This window comes from Schistocerca piceifrons, chromosome 3, assembly GCF_021461385.2.
Source record: "Schistocerca piceifrons isolate TAMUIC-IGC-003096 chromosome 3, iqSchPice1.1, whole genome shotgun sequence".
Taxonomy (NCBI): domain Eukaryota; kingdom Metazoa; phylum Arthropoda; class Insecta; order Orthoptera; family Acrididae; genus Schistocerca; species Schistocerca piceifrons.
The window spans coordinates 606,910,113-606,933,707 of NC_060140.1; the positions used below are offsets into that span (position 1 = coordinate 606,910,113).

At 40.3% G+C, this 23,595-nt stretch overlaps 1 protein-coding gene across 5 annotated transcripts in view; it reads left to right on the forward strand.

Moving 5' to 3' along the window:
- Positions 1 to 23,595, forward strand: part of LOC124788145 (mitochondrial thiamine pyrophosphate carrier-like) — a 78,290-nt gene that overhangs the window by 37,816 nt on the left and 16,879 nt on the right. For all 5 annotated transcript variants that reach the window (XM_047255289.1, XM_047255286.1, XM_047255288.1 and 2 more), the window contains exon 6: positions 8,632 to 8,798. In XM_047255289.1, the coding sequence (XP_047111245.1) occupies positions 8,632 to 8,798 (167 nt within the window). The remainder of the gene's footprint in view (positions 1 to 8,631; positions 8,799 to 23,595) is intronic.

A 23,595-nucleotide genomic window follows, 5' to 3' on the forward strand; every position in this document is an offset into this window, starting at 1 on the left:
CACGAGACACTGCACCTATGGCGCCTCATGAACTGTGTTTCCCACCGCTCAAGGGCTGCGACATTTCCTGGCTGTGTCGCCGAAGTTGTTATGGAACCAACACAGAGGCCAGGCTGCGTTAGGCGGGGGTGATGTAGAGCTCCTGGTGTCAGCTGTGTCCGTTGTGGAGCGCTGCAGTGCGGTGTCGGTTGTCATGGTGGATGTCGTGGAGGCTGTATCTGGTTCCCCACGATGGCGGACAGATGTCACCATTGTCGTAGAGTGAGTGCTGAGGAAGCTAGCTCGCCCGCATCCTGGAGGGGAAAGGGGGGATGGCGTGCTGTTGAGATCACTACCCCCACTCTTCATGCTGTGCGCTTGCCTGTTAATAATCCTGAAAGCTCAATCCACGACCAAAAGCTTCTCGTCCAAGAAGCTGTTGGTGAGAGGCAGGAGCTGTAGTTGTAATGCTTCCGGCATTTTGACAAGCCACATCGACCATAACGCCGTATCGGGTAGCAAATCAACAGGTGAAAGAGCACGGAGTCGTTGCCATAGTCCCGAAGGAGTGAGGTTGTGCAGGTGTTCCTCATGAATGATATGATGAATAATCTCGTCCGGAGCTCGAGAAAGTCTTTCACAAATGAGTCTTTTCGCGTTCATATATTTCGGTGAAGGCGGTGGGCTGATCACAATGTCGCTAATCAAATCCAAATGGTCGTGCAAATGTCCCCCAAACACACGAAGCATGATTCTTCTTAGTCAATGCCTGTGGCGGCGAAAATAGAGTCGACTAATGTGAACCATATGTTGGGCTGCATTTTTGCAAAAGTCGGCAGTTTATGTAACTTAGTTGATTTGGAATCCATGACCACTGGGTGTGTAAGAGTCACAGGTGTGGGAGCAGTCAATATGGCTTCTGCCAGGAGGGGGGGGGGGGGGGGGGGGCAGGGGGGCAGGGGAGGCGGCCCGGAGTCCCGTAAACTGTTACACCCCTCGGATCGGTCGTTATTGCTGTCTGATGTCTAGCAAAAGTGGGTGAGGTACTAGGAGAGGTCACATTCACTATACACTGTTCAGTTCGATCAGAAAATTGAGGCAGTGCGTAGCCAGGCGTGGAACCGATTCGCTGCGCGGATGATGTAGCAGCTGTGTAGTGACACTGCTCCGAAAGTTGGTGCAAAGTTCTGAGGGAGGGGGGGGGGGTGGGGGGGGGTGGGGGGTGGGGGGGGGGGGTTGCATACCCCTGAGTGTGCGACGTTAACGGTGGAATGTCTGGATCTCTTTTCACACTTCATCCTGTATGTTCAAAAGAACGATCTTGAGGCAAGATGGCAGGCGGTACGTACGCGTTGTCTGTGAGTGTTGTGGTACTGCAATCCACTCGCAGGTCGGAGGGCCTCAAAATGTTCGGTGTATAGAGTCCATGTGTAGTGCAGGTGGGTGGCATGGGCGGATTCTGACCATAGAAATCGTACGGTGGTACACCTCATTGCGTAGGCCACATGATGATACAGGCGGTTCACTCATACACACGTGATTGTTATTGTTATTGAACTCAGGTAGAACATGGGAAGAGCGTCACAAACTGTCGTCGGGGTCACCAATGTGGGTGTTTGGGTCCTTATTGTTATAAATAACAACCCGTTGATCCACTTGTTAAAACAATGAGCACATTTATTGTCACACTTCAGATATACATCATTACACATCGAAAGTATCAGACAGACAGAACATAATGGCCGCCTTGGCCCAAAGAGTTTTTGCACGCCACAGATATTATGGCATGTCAGTGTTGCCACAATAGTATTGGTGAATGCACTGAATGATTCAAAACTGTATGGCGTTCCAACATGATGTGTTCTGTAAATTCAATGAGTATCAAATTATATCATCTGCAAATCGTATTTATCAAACTAAAGTACAGCTCTCAGTAAATATGAACCTGTATAGTTTCTTTTCTTTCCCTTATTTAATCAAAGTGAAATTTCATCAGTTAAAATAGTTGTCTTGGTTTTGTCTGTGGTTCCTTCACAATGGCCACTTATTGGTCATGTATTGAAATGTACAAAATTTACATCCAGCTCCGTTTTCATCAGCTTTGCCCAAATGAAGAAATATTTCATTTGAATGAATAGTATGATGCTGAAAGTCAGGGTTATGTGTCATTCATACTTGCAAGGGAAAATTACCAAGTGTAAATAAATGATCTTGACAAAATGTGGTAGGTATATAGAGGGTTCAGAATAATGCAATAAATACTTTTTGATTTTTTCCCAATTTCACTTTTAAGCAACAAAACACAACCCAAAAGGTAATTTGGTTTATTAGGTTTAGAAGGAAAATCTTCAAAACCATGATATATTAAAAATGTGTTTTTGATAACTATACGATCAACTTCGTAATAATTTGAATTTTTGCAAAGTACCTCATCACCATTAATAATTTTGAAAAATTAAAACTTTTATTACAATAGACATTACAGAAATTTTCAGGTCACATACATCCAAGTGTCAAAAAACTGATTTCTGAAATACCTTTTCTGAAAAATAAGCTGTACACAGTGTGCTGTCAAAGTATTTCCAACATATCTAATTAAAATTTCTAAATTTTAATTATTTTAATTATTTAATTTAGTTAGTTTTGTTTTATGAGTGGCCAACACTGAAACCAAAATTCTTGATCACTTTGAAACATACTAAACATCCAGTGGAATCATTTCATTTGCCACTTTTTGATGATGGCATTCAGATTGACCGGAAAAACTATAAAATAATTGAACCAAAAATTCTGGAAGGAAATGAAATGGTATTAAGGGAAACTGCGCAGCTTTTGCAGACTGCTTTGCAATAGTTTCAGGACATCTGGGAGAACCAGTTGCTCAAATAAAGCTTTTGGAAAATTAGTGACTAGAACAGGACTTAGCTAGCTAGCTAGATAGATAGATAGATAATCAGAAGTGATGTATTGCAGCAGATAAAACCAGAATGAGCATCAGTAGCGAGGGGCAGGTCATTTGAATAGAAAAGGAACAATTAGAGACCCAATATCAAACCGTGCAGGACTCCTTGCCCAATTGTTTTCCAGCTTGAGGAGTAATTTCTTGAATTTAAGGTTATAATTACTCTTTGTTTCCTATTTATTAAGTAAGAGGTGAACCACTGTAAATCATTCTCTCTAATTCTGTATATATGTAATCTGCATAGAATTAAGGAGTGGTTCACTGAACTGAAAGCTACTGTCAGATCAGAGAATCTTCCTGTGACCTTGCAACCATTATCTAATGAGGAGTAAACTTATTGATTATATTTACAGTGCTTTTTCCTTGTTGGAATATGAACTAATTTTTAAAAATTTTGTCATTTACAGTAAGAAATTTTTTAATTTGTTTTGCTGCAATGTTTCCAAAAACTTTAGAAAGTATCAGTAAAGAGAGATAGAGCAGTAATTCCCCATATCTTCTGTTGATCCCTTTGTGAATAGTGATTTTATCTCTGGACATTTTAATACATTTTTGAAGTATCCCTACTCAAAAGATTCGTTTATGATAACTGACAGTAGTTATGAAATGATATTATACACTCCCTTTATTACAGATGTGGATATTTCATCCCCCCCCCCCCTCCCAAAGACAAGATTTTGCTTTTTAAAGACAAAATTTCATTTAAAAGATGTGTTTGGGTTGTTTTCCAAGATTGTGAAATATACCTTGTCTTGGTAGGCTGCTGTATCTACATCCAGTCTCAATGCATTTAAGAAGAATTCATTAAAACTATTTTACATCTGAATAGGGTTTATTACAGTATCATTTTTTAATCTAATTTTCAAAATCTCAGACTTAACTTTGACTTCCAATTATGACTGAACTATGACCACACTGCTTTAAAATTTCAACTGAAAGAAAAAAAAATGATAAATATAAAAATGCACCAAAATACATAGAAACACAAATAGGTAAAATCGAATAAATTAGTAAATGTATGTATCTTGGAGAACCCATATACCAGACTGTTCTAGAAAAATTTGCAATAGTTATAAGAATCAATAAAATGGAAAGAGCATATGACAATATTATGAAAAGGATAGATTACTACTCACCATGTAGTGGAGATGCCAAGTCACAGATAGGCACACCAAAAAGAATGCTAAACATGTAAGCTTTTGGCCAAAAGACCTTCTTCTGAATTAGACAACACACACACACACACACACACACACACACACACACACATGTATATTTACGTAAATGCAGCTCGCACACAATGTTAGGCATTGTCCTTCACCCACCTATCTTCCTTGTTGTTCCCACTGCAGCACTACACAGCCTCCTATTCCACCAATGCACTCAGAGTCTTTTTACTTTTCTCCTCTTTCACCCCCTCCCCCCACTGCTTTCCATCTATCATACCAACTGCACCCTTTTTGTTGTGCCTGTCTGTGTCTGTCTGTGACTCGCATCTCTGATATATGGTGAGTAACAATCTATCCTTTCCATCCTGGATTTTCCATTGGAAAGAGCATATAGTTTGACAAAAAATATCTACAACAAGAAACGTATATCTAGCAAAAAAAAAAACTGTAACACTATATCACAATACTAAGACCAGAATGTTTTTATGCAAGTAAAAGTATAGTGATGAGCTATAAGCTAGACAAAATAGAGATCCTCAAAAGTGTGACTATTAGAAAAATAATGAGAGAAGATTAATTTTCTTTGGACCACCTATACTGAATGAATGAGAACAGATTAATGTAACAAATTTTCTTGTATTTCTGAGAAAAAGAAATCAGAACTAGCATGGATTACAGAAATGAAGAAAGAGTTAGAAAGAAAACATCAAAGTTTACTGGTATTGCAACTGTCATACATACAACAGCATCATTTACAGACAGCCTCATGGAGCTTCCACTGTTCTCTAATGGATTAGGCCCTCTCACATACACTTGGGACACTCACAAAATTACTTTTACATCCAATAATTTTACCCATTCAGAACTATATGTTCATTTCTGTGTGCAAGGAAATTCACAAGCCACTTACAGAGTCAGTCCAATATTTTGTAACCTTGTATTCCATTCTTTTAGTAATAGTGTGAAACTGTATCTAATGCTGCTGGAAGTAAAGAAATATAGCATCCCTGCAGAATCTACATTCATTCATATAGAGGAGATATCCAGTGTCCAAAATAACTTAAAACGTGTTTTAATATTAGAGAAGGAAAGTTGCTACTCACCATATAGCGGAGATGCTGAGTCACAGATAGGCACAACAGAAAGATTCTCACAATTATAGCTTTCAGCCGTTAAGGTCTTTGTCAACAATACACACACACACACACACACACACACACACACACACACACACACACACACACGGAATCACGCATACACATCTCGCACACATGACTGCAGTCTCAGGCAACTGGCAATTCTTACAATGTGTTTTATAATCCTAAAACAGATTAACATATGCCAATCTGTTTTGAATACAGGAATGACCTACATCTTTTACAGTTGCTAGCAATCCTTTGTTGCTTCAGTGATCTGTGATAAATTACTATTATTAGGTGAAGAAGTTCTTGCTCATAATATATAAACATTGTTCAGGATTTCATTAAGTCCTGTTACCTTCCCTGTGTTGAGCAGTTTTAATTAATTTTCTATTCTAATGTTGTTTGTGGGTTATTCTTCAGTTTGGTGTTCAGGTGATGATTGAAAGAAGGAACCACAGTGAAACAATTTCAAAAGAGCAGATACTGTAAATTGGCCTTCTCCCTGTCATTATCCCATTCAGTACCAGTATGATACTTTGAGTGACAGAATAGATCATTTTGATCTGTTTACTGACTTCATGTGAGACAAAATCTTATTTTGATTTTTCATTACACATCATTAAAATTTTGTGCCTGAATTAATTGACATGTTTTTCACTAAACATGGAAAATGTAGGATGGCTGGATCAGTACCTCTGTCCATATCAAACCTACCAACCGCCAGCAATACCTCCACTTTGACAGCTGACACCCACTCCATATTAAGAAATCCCTTCCATACAGCCTAGGTATCTGTGGCCCTTGCATCTGTAGTGAAAACTGATCTCTCTCCAGATATACTGAAGGTCCCACTGAGGCCTTCACATAGCGTAATTACTCTCACAATCTTGTACAAAAGCAGATCTCCCATGATTTTCTTTCCAGTCACCCACTGCCTACCAAAGTCCCACTGTCTGGCCATAGAGGAGCATTCCCCTCATGACTCAGTTCCACCCAGGACTGAAGCAACTGAATTACATTCTCCACCAGACATTTGCTTACCTCTCATTGTGCCCTGAAATGAGCAATGTCCTACCCACTGTCCTTCCCACCTCTCCCACAGTGGTATTCCACCTCCAACTGAAACTACACAATATCCTCATACATTTTACACAACCCCTGCCCCAATCCCTTATCTCATGGCTCACATCCTGTTATAGAGCTAAATGCAGGACCTGTCCCATATAGCCTCCCATACCCACTCCTCCAATCCGGTCACAAACTTCACCTATACCTTCAAAGGCAGTGCTACCCGTGAAACTAGTCATGTGATCTACAAGCTAAGCTGCAATCACTGTGCTGTCTTCTATATGGGTGTGACAATCAACAAACTGTCTCTCCGCATGAATGGCGACTGACAAACTGTGGCCAAGCAAAAGCTGGACCACCCTGTTGCTGAGCATGCCACCCAATATGACATTCTTCATTTCAGTGACTGCTTCACAGCCTGTGTCATTTGGATCCTTCTCACAAACAACAGCTTTTCTGAACTGCACAGGTGGGAACTCTCCCTACAGTATATCTTACATTCATGTAAGCCTCCTGGCCTCAACCTCATTAGTCATCGACCTTACCCATCTAGTCCCTTCCATGTTCCCATTCCACACTACACAGCCTTCTATTCTACCAATGCACCCTCAGTCTTTTTACTTCACCCCCCCCCCCCCCCCCCGCCCTCCCCCAGTCACCATCTGGTGAACCTCCCGACTGCAACTAGCTGCCCTACCCTCTCTCTGCCTCATCTCTGAATGCTTCAACAAGCAGTACTTTACTGTACCCCACCCCTAACCTGCTACCCCTTCCGCTCCCCCAGGCCCCACCCACCCTCCTTACCTTTAGCCACATCGCCCCCGCTGACTGTCACATCATATGCTGCTGCTCGTAGTCTGGCTTCAGCTGCCAGAGACTGTGGTCATGTGTGCATGAGTTGTGTTTGCTTGAGTGTGTTTGTGTATGTTGTCTATTTTCAACGAAGACTTTGTTGGCTGAAAGCTCACTTTCTGACAGTCTTTTTGGTGTGGCTATCTGCAACTCAAGCATCTCTCATCTCTGCTATGTGTTGAGCAGCAGCTGTCCTTTTCATAATATAGGTACACTTTTTTCGTTGTTTGTTTTATATTTATTTTGGCTTCATTCAGCACTTGTCTGCTTAAATATTTGATGAAGCACTCTTTGTTTGCACAACAGCTTTTTTAATGTAGTGTTGATCCACAGCAAATCTTTTCCACATCTCATAAAGTTGATTGGCATATATGTACCAAAAGTATGATGTACAATACTTTTCCAAAGGTATGTTACATCTTTGGCCTCCAGAAATGTAATTCATCATGAAGTCTGTGGAGGGCTTCCCCTGCCTCAGATGCTACCCAAGTAATCTTTTCCTGCTGTGTAGTTCATACCTGACCAAATGAAGGGGGACATTCAGTGTTCTGCCTGATAGCAGAGGTAAGGAAATCTTCATTGGAATCATCACAAAATTGTTTGAGCCTTTGATTTATGCCCCCTACTTAGCTCCTAACTAGAGACTAAACCCATATCTGGGCATGGTGTTGCAAATGAGTCATGCTTTCACTCTGCCTGTGAGGTAAGCTATTTTGATCGATTCAGCTATCCATATAAAGGGATCAAATACGGCTCACAAACTTAGGCAGTAGACATGATCCATGTTGACACAAGATATAATTTGCAGTTGGTTATACTCAGTGCATTGAGAAATCATCAGCAGCGTCAGTTCAATATCTTGGAAGGATCTCCTACCACACGTACTGAGCACACATTAATCTTCCTATCAAACCTGCCATCCATTTCCCAGAGGGACCTCTGTTACTGGCAACATTGTGGAGAACCTATTCTATATGTTTGTTCAGACTGCAGGAAAATCAGTCATAGGCCCAACTGATGAAGTAAAATAAAAGAGAATATGTTACGTATAGAGATGTACATATAGTCATTTTTCCCTCATTCTGTGTAAGTATGGAGAAAGACAGTGATATAATACAAGGAACAGAAGTTTTGTGATCATAGATGGAAATAAAAGAAATTGATATATAATGTATGCTTTGTCAGGCACTGTATAGTGGCTTGGTGAGTATAACTGTGGGTTTAGAATACATCTTTGGCATAAAATTTAAACAACAGTGATGATAATTTAAAACTCTACCTTCATAACATGAGCTTATTCTTCTTGATTTTCCATATTTATTTCTACAGTTGGTTTTTATTGATTTTCCATATTTATTTCTACAGTTGGTTTTTATTGATGTTATACATTGTTCATATGTGTGTTCACAGTACCCCTTTTCTTCATAATTTTTAACTGGCAATTAATATAATTTCACAGGTGCAGGACGAGACACTAACAGGAATACACAGATTTCCTTGTATGAGTCTTTGATCTGTGGTTCCCTGGCTGGAATTTGTGCAAAGACATTAGTCTACCCCTTGGATCTTGCAAAAAAGAGGTTACAGATTCAGGGATTTGAAACAGCAAGAAGCAGTTTTGGAAAGGTAACTGAAAATATATACTGTATCCCATTAAACTTGACATTACAAAACTTGTATGGTTGGATGTTATTTATTTGGTTCCATTTATGAATGGCACATGAAAGTTTAGTTATGAGTTTTCACATATGTTGTAACTATCATACAATCACTGATTTCTCACTAAATCTGAATTTTGAACCATATTAATTACCTTTTGTGAGGTTACTATTGTCTCTTCCTTCTTGTGTAGTAATTTGGAACAATGTCTTTTTATAAATTAATCACATTGGTTACTAGGGGAAAAGTGCAGGTGATATACAACAACCAACATATATTGATTTTATTTTATTAGTTTCCTATTGGAGTTTTTCCTAGCATAATAAATTAAATGTCAAGTTGAAGAAGACTAGTAAAAATTCATTGTTCCCTCTGTGTTCATGTTATGTTAAGACGTAATGCCTTATAGCAGTTATGTGACAGAAGAGGAACTTACCATCCAATTAAGTTTAATTATAATAATTAATTTGTAGATATGATGTCTCACAGAGCACTCCTTTTGTAATAGGGAAGATTTTTCAGTTTTACAAGGCATCAACTTTGTCACTTGTATTTAAATTAATACTGCTCTTTCTGGTTATAGATAGGACATTTTGCTCCATTCTGACATAGAAATAACTATTATTTCTCAACCGTAAATGAGGAATTCTTACAGCTTGTAATCATGCAGTTACAATAAAACACACTGATACTTTATAACTGTTAGAGAATTTTGGTGCCTATTACCTCAGACTCATAGTAGGTCAATATAACAAAATTTACATACCCTACCTACATGTTCACAAGATTTCAGCACTGAAAATAAAAAAAAATTTGTAGTAAAATTGTGAAAAATGAAGTTCTAAAAGAATTCTAATGTAATTATATGCTGTGCTGAACAATAATCCTCCTAGTCTCAATCTCTGTTAGTCCCCAGCCCCAAACCTGCCTCTGCCTGTGCCCCGAAACCATAACAACATAACAATGGACAGGTGTGGAAAACACCTCGGGGTAGTGAGAAATAGTTAACACATTGAAGACTGCCTACACATTTTTCATTTTCAGGTTGGATGCTGTGAAGCAACCAGCTTGAATGTAGATGTGGCTAGCTTTTGGCTATGTAGTTGTTATGCGTCTTTTTTTTTTTTTTATAAAAGGAGCATTAACCTTAACCTGAAAGCTTATCTGGTACTAGCACAGTCAGAATTAGAACAGCTGAAAGCAGCAGTTGGCATCAGTAAGGTCAAGAATAGGGTAGCTGACTGGATTGTGAAGATCTTGTAGTGTGAATTAGGTGGCAGAGGACAGTTTAGACTGTAACCTCAGCTATGCAATTGACCATGCCATCACATGCAGTAATGTGATGTGTCTGTCACTCTTTGAGTGAAATGACAAACTATGGCTGAAACATTCTGAAACAGGGATTCAGGAATTACTCAACAGTCTGGGGCAATCACACATGGGAGTGACTGGTGCATACACCTTCATATGGTTGCAACTCACACCATGTGGTCTACATATGAATGCTGATAATAAGAGATTATCTGCACAAATAATTTCCAGAATCAAACAGAATGCTGCTAGAAAAACACTGGGAGAAGGCAAGGACTTAACACATATGTTTTTAGATTTTAGATTGTGAGAAAGTGTTTAATAGTGTCCCAAGAAAGACCATTTGGAAGAGCATAAGAAAGAAAAATTTTGCCATAAGACTAAGGCCGGTAGTTAAAATGTCTTATGAAGGTTGCTACAGTTGCATACAGATAAGAAATAGTAATTACGATTGGTTCCAAATAACTGAAGGAGTTCAACAAGGCTATGCCCTTTTCAGATTACATTTTATCACTCCTTGGAAGAAGTTATGAACGAAATGAAGCAAGATAGCAATAAAGACATTAAATCATTTGCATTTGCAGATGATGTAGTAATATGGAGTAACAGAGAAATATAGAGAAAGAAGTCTGGGAGAGGGTGCCCCTTGAATGACCATACAACAACACATGGATTAACAATAAATAAATAAAGTATGGTTGCAGTGTCAGTCAACAGGCAGAACTATAAAGGAAAAGTAAGGCTGGAATGAACGCACCTGGAAACAGTAGACCTGTAAAATTATCTTGGGTGCATCATTTCAAGCAGTGACAGGATAAAGCATGACATCCATAAGCAAACTCCAAAATCAGCTCAGTTATGCCATCACATTTGGAATCTACACTGGAACGAAAAAGTCCTCTTAACAACATCTACCTCTCCTTCAGTCATACTTTATCCCCACAATAACATATGCCCTAGAAACACGTACAACAGTCAGTCAACAACACACTGTTCATCACAGAAATGAAGTTTCTTACAGGCTATGATCCAGAAAACTAGGAATTAAAAGGTAAGAAATGAAAAAAAAAAGGAAAAAAGTGCGGGTGTACATATCCTTGAAAGTAAATGTGACAAAAGCCCATTTGAGATTGTTCAGTCATGCCAAATGAATGTACAAGGGAAGGAGAGCAATACAATGGATGGCTACACAAAGATGCGGTTGGTAGAATACCGGTAGGAAGCCTGCAGAAGGAGGATACAGTCCTGAGGGAAGAATGGTAAATGTTCAGACACAAGTAGAGAGGGCTCATAAACATGTGGGCACCTGTTGTGGAAAACCAATGTTGTTGTTGTTGTTGTTGTTGTTGTTGTTGTTGTTGTTGTTGTTGTTGTTGATGATGATGATGATGATGAGAATGATAATTCAGTGTAGCAGATTACGAAGGGACTGGGCACTTCGCACTGTAGTTGAATAATTTGGCTCAAGCCCCCATCTATATATTTGTTATACTCAACACTCAGCTTAATTGAACGGCCCATAGATGTGGCTAGTCTCAGTGTTTGGCTATGTTTTTCGTCATTGGGTGCCAGCTTACACCTGTCGTAAACTCAATTTTCAGGCTGAAATATATAAAAACAATGCAGGCAGGTATTGCAGTGAAATTTAAAAATATTTAGTCACTCACATTGATTTATAATTTTAACAAGTGGTTTATTTCTGTTTTTCCACTAAAGTCTTCAATATAATCACTAAACATTTGAAATGCAGTCTGAGGGGCTTTTACATAAGGGCAGCTGTTAATAACTGACGCTACAACAATTCGCTATAAAATTCATATGTCACGATCATGACACTTGACAATCTGTTCACAGTTCACAAAATACACTGTTGTCTGCTGTCTTAATCCACTATTGTGCTCAACGTGATCATTTTCGAACGTCGCTACATGTATACTTGCCCCCGAACATGGCTACCAAACCAATACTACCCCCAGATGGGTGGCATATCCAGCTCTTAGCATTGCTCAAACTCAACTGTCTCAATAATGGCCACCCTATCCATCCTCGAAACAACTGCATAACTCAAAACAATTTTGACGAAAAGATTTATGAATAGTTTAAAACTAAACACCTAAACACTAATGATACATTGAAAAATACAGAAATTTTCCAGGTAATAACAATCTAAAGTACAATTTATTGTATCTGCTGCCGTTTTTTCACAAATAATGTTCTTGTGGCATGATATTGCTTTTCCCGGATTTTTTATACTTAATATAAATAAAAAAATAAAAAGACATATTTAATTAATCATCTATCTCTTTTAAACTTTAGAATGCTGCCGCTAGTTTTGTCTCTTTAAATTTATTTATTAACAAAAACACAGTTTATCTCAGTCAAATCAAATATTCCAATCTATCATTCAAAAATTGTACAGATTATGCTAAATCAGCTATTGCTTGATGCAGCTCTACTATCCACATCCATAGAAACTTTGTTTATGTTTATCGGCCAAAGCATTGCCGAGATATTAGCCTTTGAACTTTCATAAATTTACAATTTTTAAGACAACAATAACCTTTAAAATATTATATATTTTTGTGGCGCATCCTGATGATTTAGCTTTACATATTTTTCTGTCCATGAGTGCCAACTCCCACCTCTGTGTCACACTTAGTTTTGTTTTTAATAAATTTTTCTCTGGCATATAAATTTCCCCAAGTGTGCAAATGCAGCCATATGTGCCCCTGCCAAACGTCCGCTCAGGTTTTTCCAAGGCTAGCTGCTCGTCACAGCCCCGGAGCAACCACCAGCCACATGCTCTGCAGTGGGAAACTGCCGCTCTGAGAGCCACAGCTTGTACGTTCACAAGATCACTGTATGGTCAGCCCTTGTTTTTTTCAATGTTTTCACCAGGCCTTTTTAAAAGTAAGTTTTTCAAAAAGATGGAGCCACTGAATTATTATAGACACAATAGTGGGAAAGGAGAGGAACAAAGAAGGGGGTGCATCAGTAGAGAGAGGTGCACAATAACTGTGAGGGGATGGAAACTGGATGGAGGTGATAGGACAGAGGGGGCAGACACTGCTGGGTGTAGGGTGTGGGAACAGCAGATTACCATAGGTTCTGGCCATGAGAGCTCCAATCTGCACTGTTCAGAAAAGCTGGTGGTGGAAGGGAGGTTCCAGATGGCCTGGTTTGGGAAGCATCCATTGAAATCAAGCATGTTATGTTTAACTGCATGATGTGCCATAGGAAGGTCCACTTTGCTCTTGACCACAAGTTGGTGGTGGCTATTAATTCTGGTGGATGACTGATTGAGTCATACCAATATAAAAAGCTGTGCAATGATTTCCGCAGAGATGGTGTATGACGTGTCTGCTTTCACATGTTGCCTAGCATCTAATTGGGTCGGCTAAGCTTGTGACAGGACTGGAATTGGAAGTGCTGGGTGGGTGGGTTGGGCAGATCTTACACCTGGGTCTTCCACAAGGATATCCCTGTGGCAAGGAGTTGAGACTTTGAGTGGCTTAGTCATAGACTAGGATCTTGGAGCGGTTGGGTGGGTGATGGAGAACCACTGTAGGGGGATGGGAATGGTCTTAGGTGGGAAGTGCCTCATTTCAGGATATCATGATAGATGATAATGTACATCTATGTCTAAATCTACATATATACTCCACAAACCACTTGAAGTTCACGGCAGAGGGTGCATCCCACTGTATCAGTTATTAGGATTTCTTCTCCAAGAGCCTACCAGTTTAGTTTCTTCAGCATTTCTGTGACACTCTCCCTTGGGTCAACCAAATCTGTGACCATACGTACTGGTCTTTTCTGTATACATTCAATATCCCTGTTAATCCAAGTTGGTACGGGTTCCACACACTTGAGCAATATTTTGGAATGGGCCACTTGAGCGATTTGTAAGCAGTCACCTTTGTAGACTGATTGCACTTCCCAAGTATTTTACCAATAAACCTGCCATCTGCTTTATCCCTGTCTGAGACTATGTGATCATTTCATTTCATATCCCTACAAACCATTACACCCAGGTATTTGTTTGAGTTGGCCTATTCCAATTGTGACCCATTGATATTACAGCCGTAGGACACTACATTTCTTTCGTTTGTGAGGTGAACAGTTTTACATTTCTGAACATTTAAAGTAAGTTGTCAATCTTTGCACAACTTAGACATCTTATGAAGATATGTGCTGAATATTTATGCAGCTTCTTTCAGACAGTACTTTGTTGTAGATAACTGAATTATCTGCAAAAAGTCTGACCACAAAATTATTGGTGTGCATCATGAAGAGTAAGGGTCCCAACACGTTTCCCTGGGCCACACCCAGATTACTTCTACATCTGATGATGAGTCTCCATCCAAGATAAAATGCTGCATCTTCTCTATCAAAAAATCCTCAGTCTAGGCACAAATTCGACTCGGTGCTCCATATGGTCATACTTTTCATAATAACTGCAGATATGGCAGTGATTCAAATGCTTTTTGGGAATCAAGATGTACTGCATCTACCTGAACACCTTGATCTAAAGTTTTCAGTGTGCCATATGAAAAAAGCGTGAGTTGGGTTCCACATGATCGATGTTATTGGAATACATGCTAGGAGGAGGTCATTCTGTTCAAGGTACCTCATTACATTTGAGCTCAGAATATATCTTAAGATTCTGCAACAAATCAACATCAGGGATATTCTAAGATAGTTTTGTAGATAACTTCTACTGCCCTTCTTGTAAATGGGTGTGACCTGCGCTTTCTTTCAACTACTGGGAATGGGTATTTGTTTGAGGGATCTACGAGAGGTTATAGTTAACAGAGGGCCTAATCAGCCACGATTCAGCTGTTTTGCAACACCATGGACACTAACACTTATTTCACTCTCCTTTTCAGTGGTTAAGGATTGAATTGAGGCAATTATCCTGTGTTTTCCTTTGTAAGGGAACATTTGAAAACAGAGTTAAGTATTTCAGATTTGCTTTGTTACCCTCAATTTCATTCCTGTCTGATTTGCTAGTGACTGGACACTAACTTTGTTGCCACAACAGCCTTCACATATGACTAGGACTTCTTTGCATTTTGTGAAAGATCACCAGTTTCAACATTGACTTCCTCAGAGAGGTCAGGTCTGTTTGTTACCATTAGATCTAATATACTTGAATCATGAGTGGGGTTCAGAACTACCTGTTCTATGTACTTTTCAGAGATGGCATTTAGTAATGTTGTCGTGTCCACCAATAGCAAAACTGTAATTTTCCCAATTGATTGTTGAATAATAGAAGTTTCCATCGAAGATTATGATATGATTGGGGAGCTTATGTACAATTGAACTGCGATTTTCTCGAAAGTCTTTCCTTACATTAGGAGATGAGTCTGGTGGGCAATAGTAGGATCCAATTACTATTTTATGCTCACCACGATACTGAGTCTTGCCCAAATAATCTCACATGCTGCTTCAGTTTTTATCCCAACAGATTTGTTTCTTGTATACTGTGACAAATACATCACCTCCATTTCCCATTAGCCTATCCTTTCATTATACACTTCATTTTTTCCCAAAAATCTCTCTGCTTTCAATCTCAGGCTTAAAACAACTTTCTGTACCTAGTATTATGCGAGATGCTGTGCTTTTCAGGAGCAGCTAAAATTCTGGCACTTTTGGCTAATTCTTCGGCAGTTATGTACGAGAATTTTAATACTTGCCATTCTCTTGAGTCTAACGCCTACATTCTTGGGTCTCCTAAAGCTGTCATTATCTGGATTGGATGGAAAGTCACTTAATCGACACAGTCAGCTAACTGGGTTACTGCCTGTCGTGTGTTGTGCACACCTTACCAATTTAGGGGGTCTCTATAGTTCTCCAGCCCATGATGCAAGTCCAGGAAGTCACAGCCTAGCTTGTCACACAACTTTGGAAGTCTCTGCTTCAGCCCTTCCAGTCGACTCAGAACCAGGGGGCCACAATCGGATATGGGGAAAATGCTGCAACTCATTAATTTTGTTGAAACTTCATGCCCAAAGCTGGTCTTCTCAACCTTCTCTGCCAGTCTCTGGAGTGATCCAGATATGACCTCTGAACCCAGATGACAGACAATATGCACCACAATCTGCAGTTGGATGTATCCTGTTTCCTCAGTGACTGCCAGAATAGCCTCTTCAACATATTGAATGAGGCACCCATGTGTACCACTGGTGCACCTAGTGTTCTTTTGCACCCTTTGATGCTGTTTCCATATGGGGTACCATTATTCACTGTAATTTGAACTGTCAATGATTAATAGCCCTACACTTTTGTGCTTGCTTCCTTTGGACACAGGAGAAAGCAGGTTTCCCCAAAACAGGTGTAGTGAGTCCCATTGGTTCAGTTTCAGTTTCAGTGAAAGATAGCACCTCGAACTTGTTTGTCAGAGGTATCTGTATAACAACCTGAGTCTCCCTGGTCCCCATCTACTTTGTACAGGATGCCTAGGTCTACCATTGACATGCCACTTGCAGTCAAGTGGATGTTAATGACAGATCCCATACTTCCCGTGGAGGAAATAGTATCCATAGGAGAGGACTATACTTGAGGTAACTACCTTTAGTACCAGTACCATGGAAACATGACTCTCAGGAGCTCTTTGAACACACTAATTTGCAGCAGTTGTTAACTATTTGACAGTAGTCAGAGCGATTCCCAGCTGCTTACAAACATCAACCAGTCCATCCCCTGCCTGAGATCAGCATTCACAGTGGGGCTGCATTGTCGCTGGTGCAACATATGGCAAGCAGTGAATAAAGAACTTTAAACTTAGCCTCCTATCTTTTTGTGTGTCTGAGCTAAAAAATTACTAGTTCCCTATAAGAACCAAAGCAAATACACAAAAAGAAATTTCTATTAAGGCAACAGAAAAATTTTTGGTAAAAATTACTAGTTTCCTAAAACTTTTTGAAGATAATTATAGTCATTAACAAACTCAAAAATAGAGCTAATTTATCATACATGTAGACACTGTATACCGCTCTTGAAGGAATACTTGATGTAACACAATTTGTTAATTACAGTATCTGCGACAGTTACTAAATCGTGAATACCGATTTATTAAAAATTAGATTATACACAGGACAATGGTAACTTCTGAAAATTCTAAAAAAATATTTGTTTATTAGCATTGATATATATAATGAAATACAAGGTCTATTGTTTGGAAGTAACTGTGAATCAAAAATGCTGACTTGCTATGAACTAAGTTACCCACAATACTTACAAGGGCAACTGAGGAAATTTTCAAGAATATAGCTTTTTATGTGTACAAAAATTCTCAAAAAGAACCTATTTCTCACTTAATTATACAATGAAAATAGAGAATGATTATTTTGAATGAGAGTAAGTGTAATATTCTCAAAAATTTTAAAAGAACACAAATAAGTTTAAGCCTACAATTGATGATAACAATACAAATTTATCACAGCTGTCACAATTGTTCAAATTTTCACAGTATATCACAATGAGTATTGATATAATCGATGATGGATTATGTAGAAGTGATACTAACAATAAAATATGTAGATCTAGAATTTCAAATCAGCACATGGATTTTGCACAAGTAGTCTCACACAATTAAACATTCTGAAGTCATTTTTATATCTAAAATCAAAGATGATGTAACTTACCAAACGAAAGCATTGGTATGTTGATAGAGGCACTAACAAACACAAACACACACACAAAATTCAAGCTTTCGCAATCCACAGTTGCTTCATCAGGAAAGAGGGAAGGAGAGGGATTAAGTCTTTCCGCTCCCAGGATTGGAATGACTCCTTACCCTCTCCCTTAAAACCCACATCCTTTCGTCTTTCCCTCTCCTTCCCTCTTTCCTGATGAAGCAACTGTGGGTTACGAAAGCTTGAATTTTGTGTGTGTGTTTGTGTTTGTTAGTGTCTCTATCAACATACCAATGCTTTTGTTTGGTAAGTTACATCATCTTTGTTTTTAGATATATTTTTCCCACGTGGAATGTTTCCCTCTATTATATTCATATCATTAATTTGAAGTCATTTTTACATATACATATAAGTCTGGACTATGTGGATTTTTTACTTAGCTGATTCTGTGCCAACTTCTACACTGGATTGTGAAGATGAACACTACAGGATCAATTTATTTGAGTCAAAATCATGAAAATACGCTCTACCAACAAAATACATCTTCTGCCTGGAGCAGGTAACAAAACCCTCATGAAGAATGTTGTTGAGTCTGGGGTGGTATTGGGTGATGGAGGAGTCACTCCTTTTTAGCTGGTTGTTGGGGGTGGTGGGAGGGTTGGGGCTGTGTGGGGATATGGATTGCAGACTACATGAGGAGGCAGTAGTGCCAGTCTGCGAAAGTCTATGTGAGACCTTTAGCATAATTGACAAGAGAGTCCTTGTCACTACAGATACACCATCCCCAGATGGTCAGGCTATATAGGAGGGATTTTTTGGTGTGTAAGGGATGGCAGTTGTCAAAATGCAGGTACTGTTGATGATTGGTGGGTTTAATGTGGACAGAGGTGTGGATGGAGCCATTAGAGGGGAGGAGGTCAACATACAGGAAGGTGGCACGCTGAGGTGAGGAATACCAAGTGAAGCAGTATGGAGTGAGTGTGTTGAAATAATGAAGGAATGAGCATAGTGTCTCTTGGCCATGAGTCCAGACCACGAACATATCATCAATGAAACCTGATCCAGGCAGGGGTTTGGGGTTTTGGGGGGCTAGGAAGGTTTCATCTAGATGGGCCATAAAGAGGTTGGCATAGGACAGTGCCAAGTGGGTGTCCATAGCTGTGTTGTAGATTTGGCTGTGTACCTTCCCTACAAAGGGGAAATAGTTGTGTATTAGGATATAGTTAGTAAGGTGTATGAGGAATGAGGTAGTGGGCTTGGAGTCTGGAGGACACTGGGAGAGGTAGTGTTCAATAGCAATAAGACCAGGAGCAAGAGCTTTGTTGGTGTATAGGGAAGTTATATCAACAGTGGCAAGTAGGAATACAGGAGGTAAAGTGGTCAGGATGGCAAAGAGTTTGTGAAGGAAGTGGTTGGTATCTTTGATGTGGAAGGCTAGATATCAGGCAACTGGCTAGAGGTGTTGATTAATGAGGGCTGAAATTCTTTCAGTGGTGGCAAAATGAAGAGCTACAATTGGGCACCCAGGACAGATGGGTTTGTGGATTTTGAGAAGTGTGTTGAATGTGGTTGTGCAGGGTGTCATAGGGGCAAGGAGGGAAGTGGATTCAGAGGAGAGGTCCTCGGAAAGACATAAGGCTATAAACTTTGCCAGAGTGATCCCATCCAAAAAGTCCAACATAAGAACCAGTCCCTGTCTAAAGCCTTAGACCCTTCCCAGAATGTCTCCCCTGAATCTGTAGAAATGTTCAGGTCTGAGACATGTGATCTTTATAACAATTTCATCAAAATGTTTCATGTGAAGATTGGGTATTCCTGGTGTCAGAGGAGACCCCACCACACCATCCACCTTCTTATAAAAATGCTCAACACACTGACAGTAAGTGGTAATGAGAGTGTGTTAAAAAAAATTCAACCGTCTGTTGTTCCAGCTTCTTGAAAGTTCAGTCACAGTTTAAATCCTTAATGAAATTACTGAGAGAAACGAAACTGCTATGGCATTCACCACCTTGCTGTTAGTGCCAGTTTAGTTGCTCATTACCGTCAACAAAGCAACAATGTCACTTGCATATGCTTGCCAGTTCATTCACTTGTCAAGTACAATTATCCCACACCACAACCCAAAACCAACATTGCCATCCATGTGGTAAAATTCATCAGAATCTCTCCCTTCATCACCTTGATCTACTCTTCTGGTTTCGTACTCTCTCCTGCGTGATTTTAGTTCTCTGTGCCTAGCTATTGTTTAAATACATATGATCTTTGTTGTTTATCATTGTGTAACGTAAATGAAGGCTCCCTTTGGGTAAATGTTATGTTTTGATTGATTCTAATTTCAGAATATATCAGTATTCTGGATACTCCTTATTTCTTTCTTAGTAGAATTGTGATATGCTCCCACCTTTCCCAGTGTCTGTCAAATCAGGTAGCCATTGTAAGTAGAAACATCGTTAATGGCTAACATGGTCAAATACTGGATAGGAAATCAGTTTAAAGTCCCATTGGCCTGTTAACAATTACAATGCATGTAAACTGGGGCAAGCTTCTTTCATTTGCACCACCTGGAACTGCAAGATTTGTGAAAGGTAGTGGGGTGAGGTAGCCACAGTACTGTTGGAGATGTTGGTCTTTTTACTATATATGGTCAACAGGTACTGGTGTTGAGGAGCTATAATTTGTCAGTAGTGTGTATTTCATGTACAACAAGCATTCCCTGTGCACATTTTGAAACCAATTTCACTTTCAGGAAATTATCCTCAAGTTACTGACTTTCATTAAATTTTGTAAGCACCTGTTTAGATTAACTACCTTTTGTTTTAGCCCTCAGTTGAATATGATGTTGAAAGTAAAAATTCATAGGGTTATATCATTTTGAAACTTTGTAGAGTTCATATTCCAGCTGAAATGATGTTTTCATAAGTTCTTTCAGAGCCTGCTATAGCAGAGATCTAAATGGGAATGGCATAATGATTTAGTTGATCAGATGGAGCTTGACATGAAAGCAGCCACTAACAAGCTGAGGTGCATATTCGATTTCCCATATGCTGTACCAAATGAAAGCTACACCCTGCACTGGCCAGAGAAGATTAAGGCTGGTACAAGGATGACATGACTGTGTTACTTTGAGCTCTGTCTAGGAAACCAAGTGGTGTGTGTGGACTGATAAATTTCTTCTTCCTGCTACAGGGTACTTTTAGGAAGAATCCACTTGAATTTAGACTGTAATTTTTGTCAAGTAGCTGAAGTTCTTTAAGCAATGTAAACTATTTTTCTCGTAATATTGCCCAATACGTCTGCATAGCAAATAGATTCTTTCATGTACTTACGAACCTTATTTGGACTACCTCATTTTAAAATCCACTTTGGAGCAATCTGTTCAATGAATTTTTCAGATACATCGGTACTTGTAACTACTCAACCAGTTAATAGTGAAAGGGTGAGTGTAGGCTCTGAAAGTCAATGGTGGAAGTGGGGGGGGGGGGGGGGGGGGGGGAGGGAGTTCTGATGTATTACTGCAGGATTTGATTGTGTTGTATGTTTTTGGAGCATTTTTTCAGAATATATTTAGTGATCTACAGGTGTGTTTGCTTCTATATAGTCAGTTGCCATCTGACTAAAACTATTTCAGTGCTCCAATGGAGGAACCTACAAGTAGTGAGACAGTTGGATTTATTACTTTTTGAAGTAGTTTTCAAGTAACAGTATCATCCATCTGATCTCCCCCTTCAGACTGGGATGGAAAGTTTTTACGATGATGGAACCACATGTATCTCCATAGTTCATGAGATGGTGGTGTCTGCTATTGGACAAAGTGCCATTATTTTCTAATGTACTTTCAAAATTGTTGCAATTTTAATGACCAGCAGTATATTTAGCATCCATATACAGAGCATTCAGAATATAATTGTGTGTCACTGTCATTCCTCCCATTATCACTGACACCATCATTTATCTATGAGGAATTATTAGAAGAATTTTGTAGTTTATATTTAATTTAATACTGGTGTTATACAGATAAAACAGCCACAAGTTTCACACAATTTGATTACAGTCATCATCAGATAATGCTTGTGTCTGATAATTGAACCTGATGATTTATAGAACAAATTATGTGTGACATGTGGCTGTTTCATGTATATATCATTTACAGTTATCGCTGTGCCCCAGCTGACCACATTTGCATTTGCTGTGGTTAATACTGATGTTTCATAATTCATTAATGGCATAGAAGCTGTTGACTGTCACACAAGTTCTTAGTTATTTTATGAACTTGCATAGTTGTAAAATTTGCTTGAGCTTCTAAGACAAAGCACTGAATAAAAGTCATGTTTGAAATATCACACTTTTTTATGCATTAAGCTGTTCTGTGTATTTCCCTATAAACTTTGTGTTTCTTTCTTGTTTCATATTTGTGGAAAAAAAAGAAACAGTATAACACACTGAGGCCTCATATGTCTTCAATATGCTCTTGTATTCGTATACATTAATGACTAAGTATTGTTAGATTCCTTTTACAAGCCCTTTTAATAATTCTTACACCTCTATTCTAAGGGTTAAAGATTTGTTGTGCCATGTTTTGTGGCGGTGTTCGTAGCGACAAACACTTGGCTGTAGAAGTGGCTTACGAAGTCACCGCCACACTTTTAATAGCGGGCCGACCGGTCCGCTGGAACAGTAAACAGAAAGATGAAACCCCAAACACTCTGATTAAATAAAAGTCGGTACTTAACTTTATTGATGAAGATACAGAAACACAATAGCGAACTTGGTGTCTACAGAAATCTGTCTAGTTCGAGTCGGAGCGGCTAGGTCAGCGTCGGCTGACGACAAACAACAACTCTGCCGCGATGAACACACAACTGACTAGCAAGTACACAATTCGGTGGCGAGTACACAACTGAGCGGCAAATGCAGAACTGTCCCAGCGCTCGCGACTCCAGCGCTTAAGAACCCAGAAGCCAGCGGTGGCGCGCGCAGACTTGCGGCGATTTGCTGTCTCGCTGGCGCTGCTTATGCGGACGGCGTCCGGACTTTGATGCTGCCAACCTTTCGGCAGCGGGCTCGGTTGGCATTACTGCCTAGGATATAACACTCCTCCCCCCCAAATCGCCGCACCGTCGTGGAATAGTGACGTGGCGAGCGTCGACGGCGGGGGAGGGGTCTGGCCGCAGGCGTAGCAGAAGAGACCGGGGCGGAGACTGTTGTCGGTGGCAGTCCCTGGTCCGCACCCCAGCATTGGCTGCGCGGGGCCTCGGGAAACACCGACTGAAAACCGAGGTCAGGGAGCACGCCTGTGACCACGGGCGCAGCTTCTGGTACTGGACGCGACGGGGCGTCGGGACCCACGAAGAGAGGCAGCGTCTCCTGACACTGCGTCGACGGCTGCTGAGTGGGCGCCGGACAAGGCGCTGCGGTGTCAGACTCCTTGGGGGTGCCGAAGGAAAGCGGCAGCAGGACAGGCGGCACAGCCACCGCTTGGGAAGGCTGAGGGGTCGACGTCCATCAGCTCCGAAGGCGGTGGTGACTGAAGAGGGACCGCAGGCGCCGGAGCGACCACCTGGGGCGCTCCCGAATGGAGCTGCGCGGGAGGCATCAACGGGACGGGCTGTCGGCGTGGGAGCGGCGACGGCTGCTGCTGCTGCCCTGGGGGCGGCAGCGAAGTCGGAAGGCCCGGCTGGAACCCGCCGCGGAGCAAATCTGTGGACAAAGAACGAGCGGCAGAATCCGGGCGGCCAGCGCGGCGCAACTGGTTCTGATGCCGTGCACCCCAGTAGCACCTTGAACAGTATAAAAACCGCGACCCTGGACACATA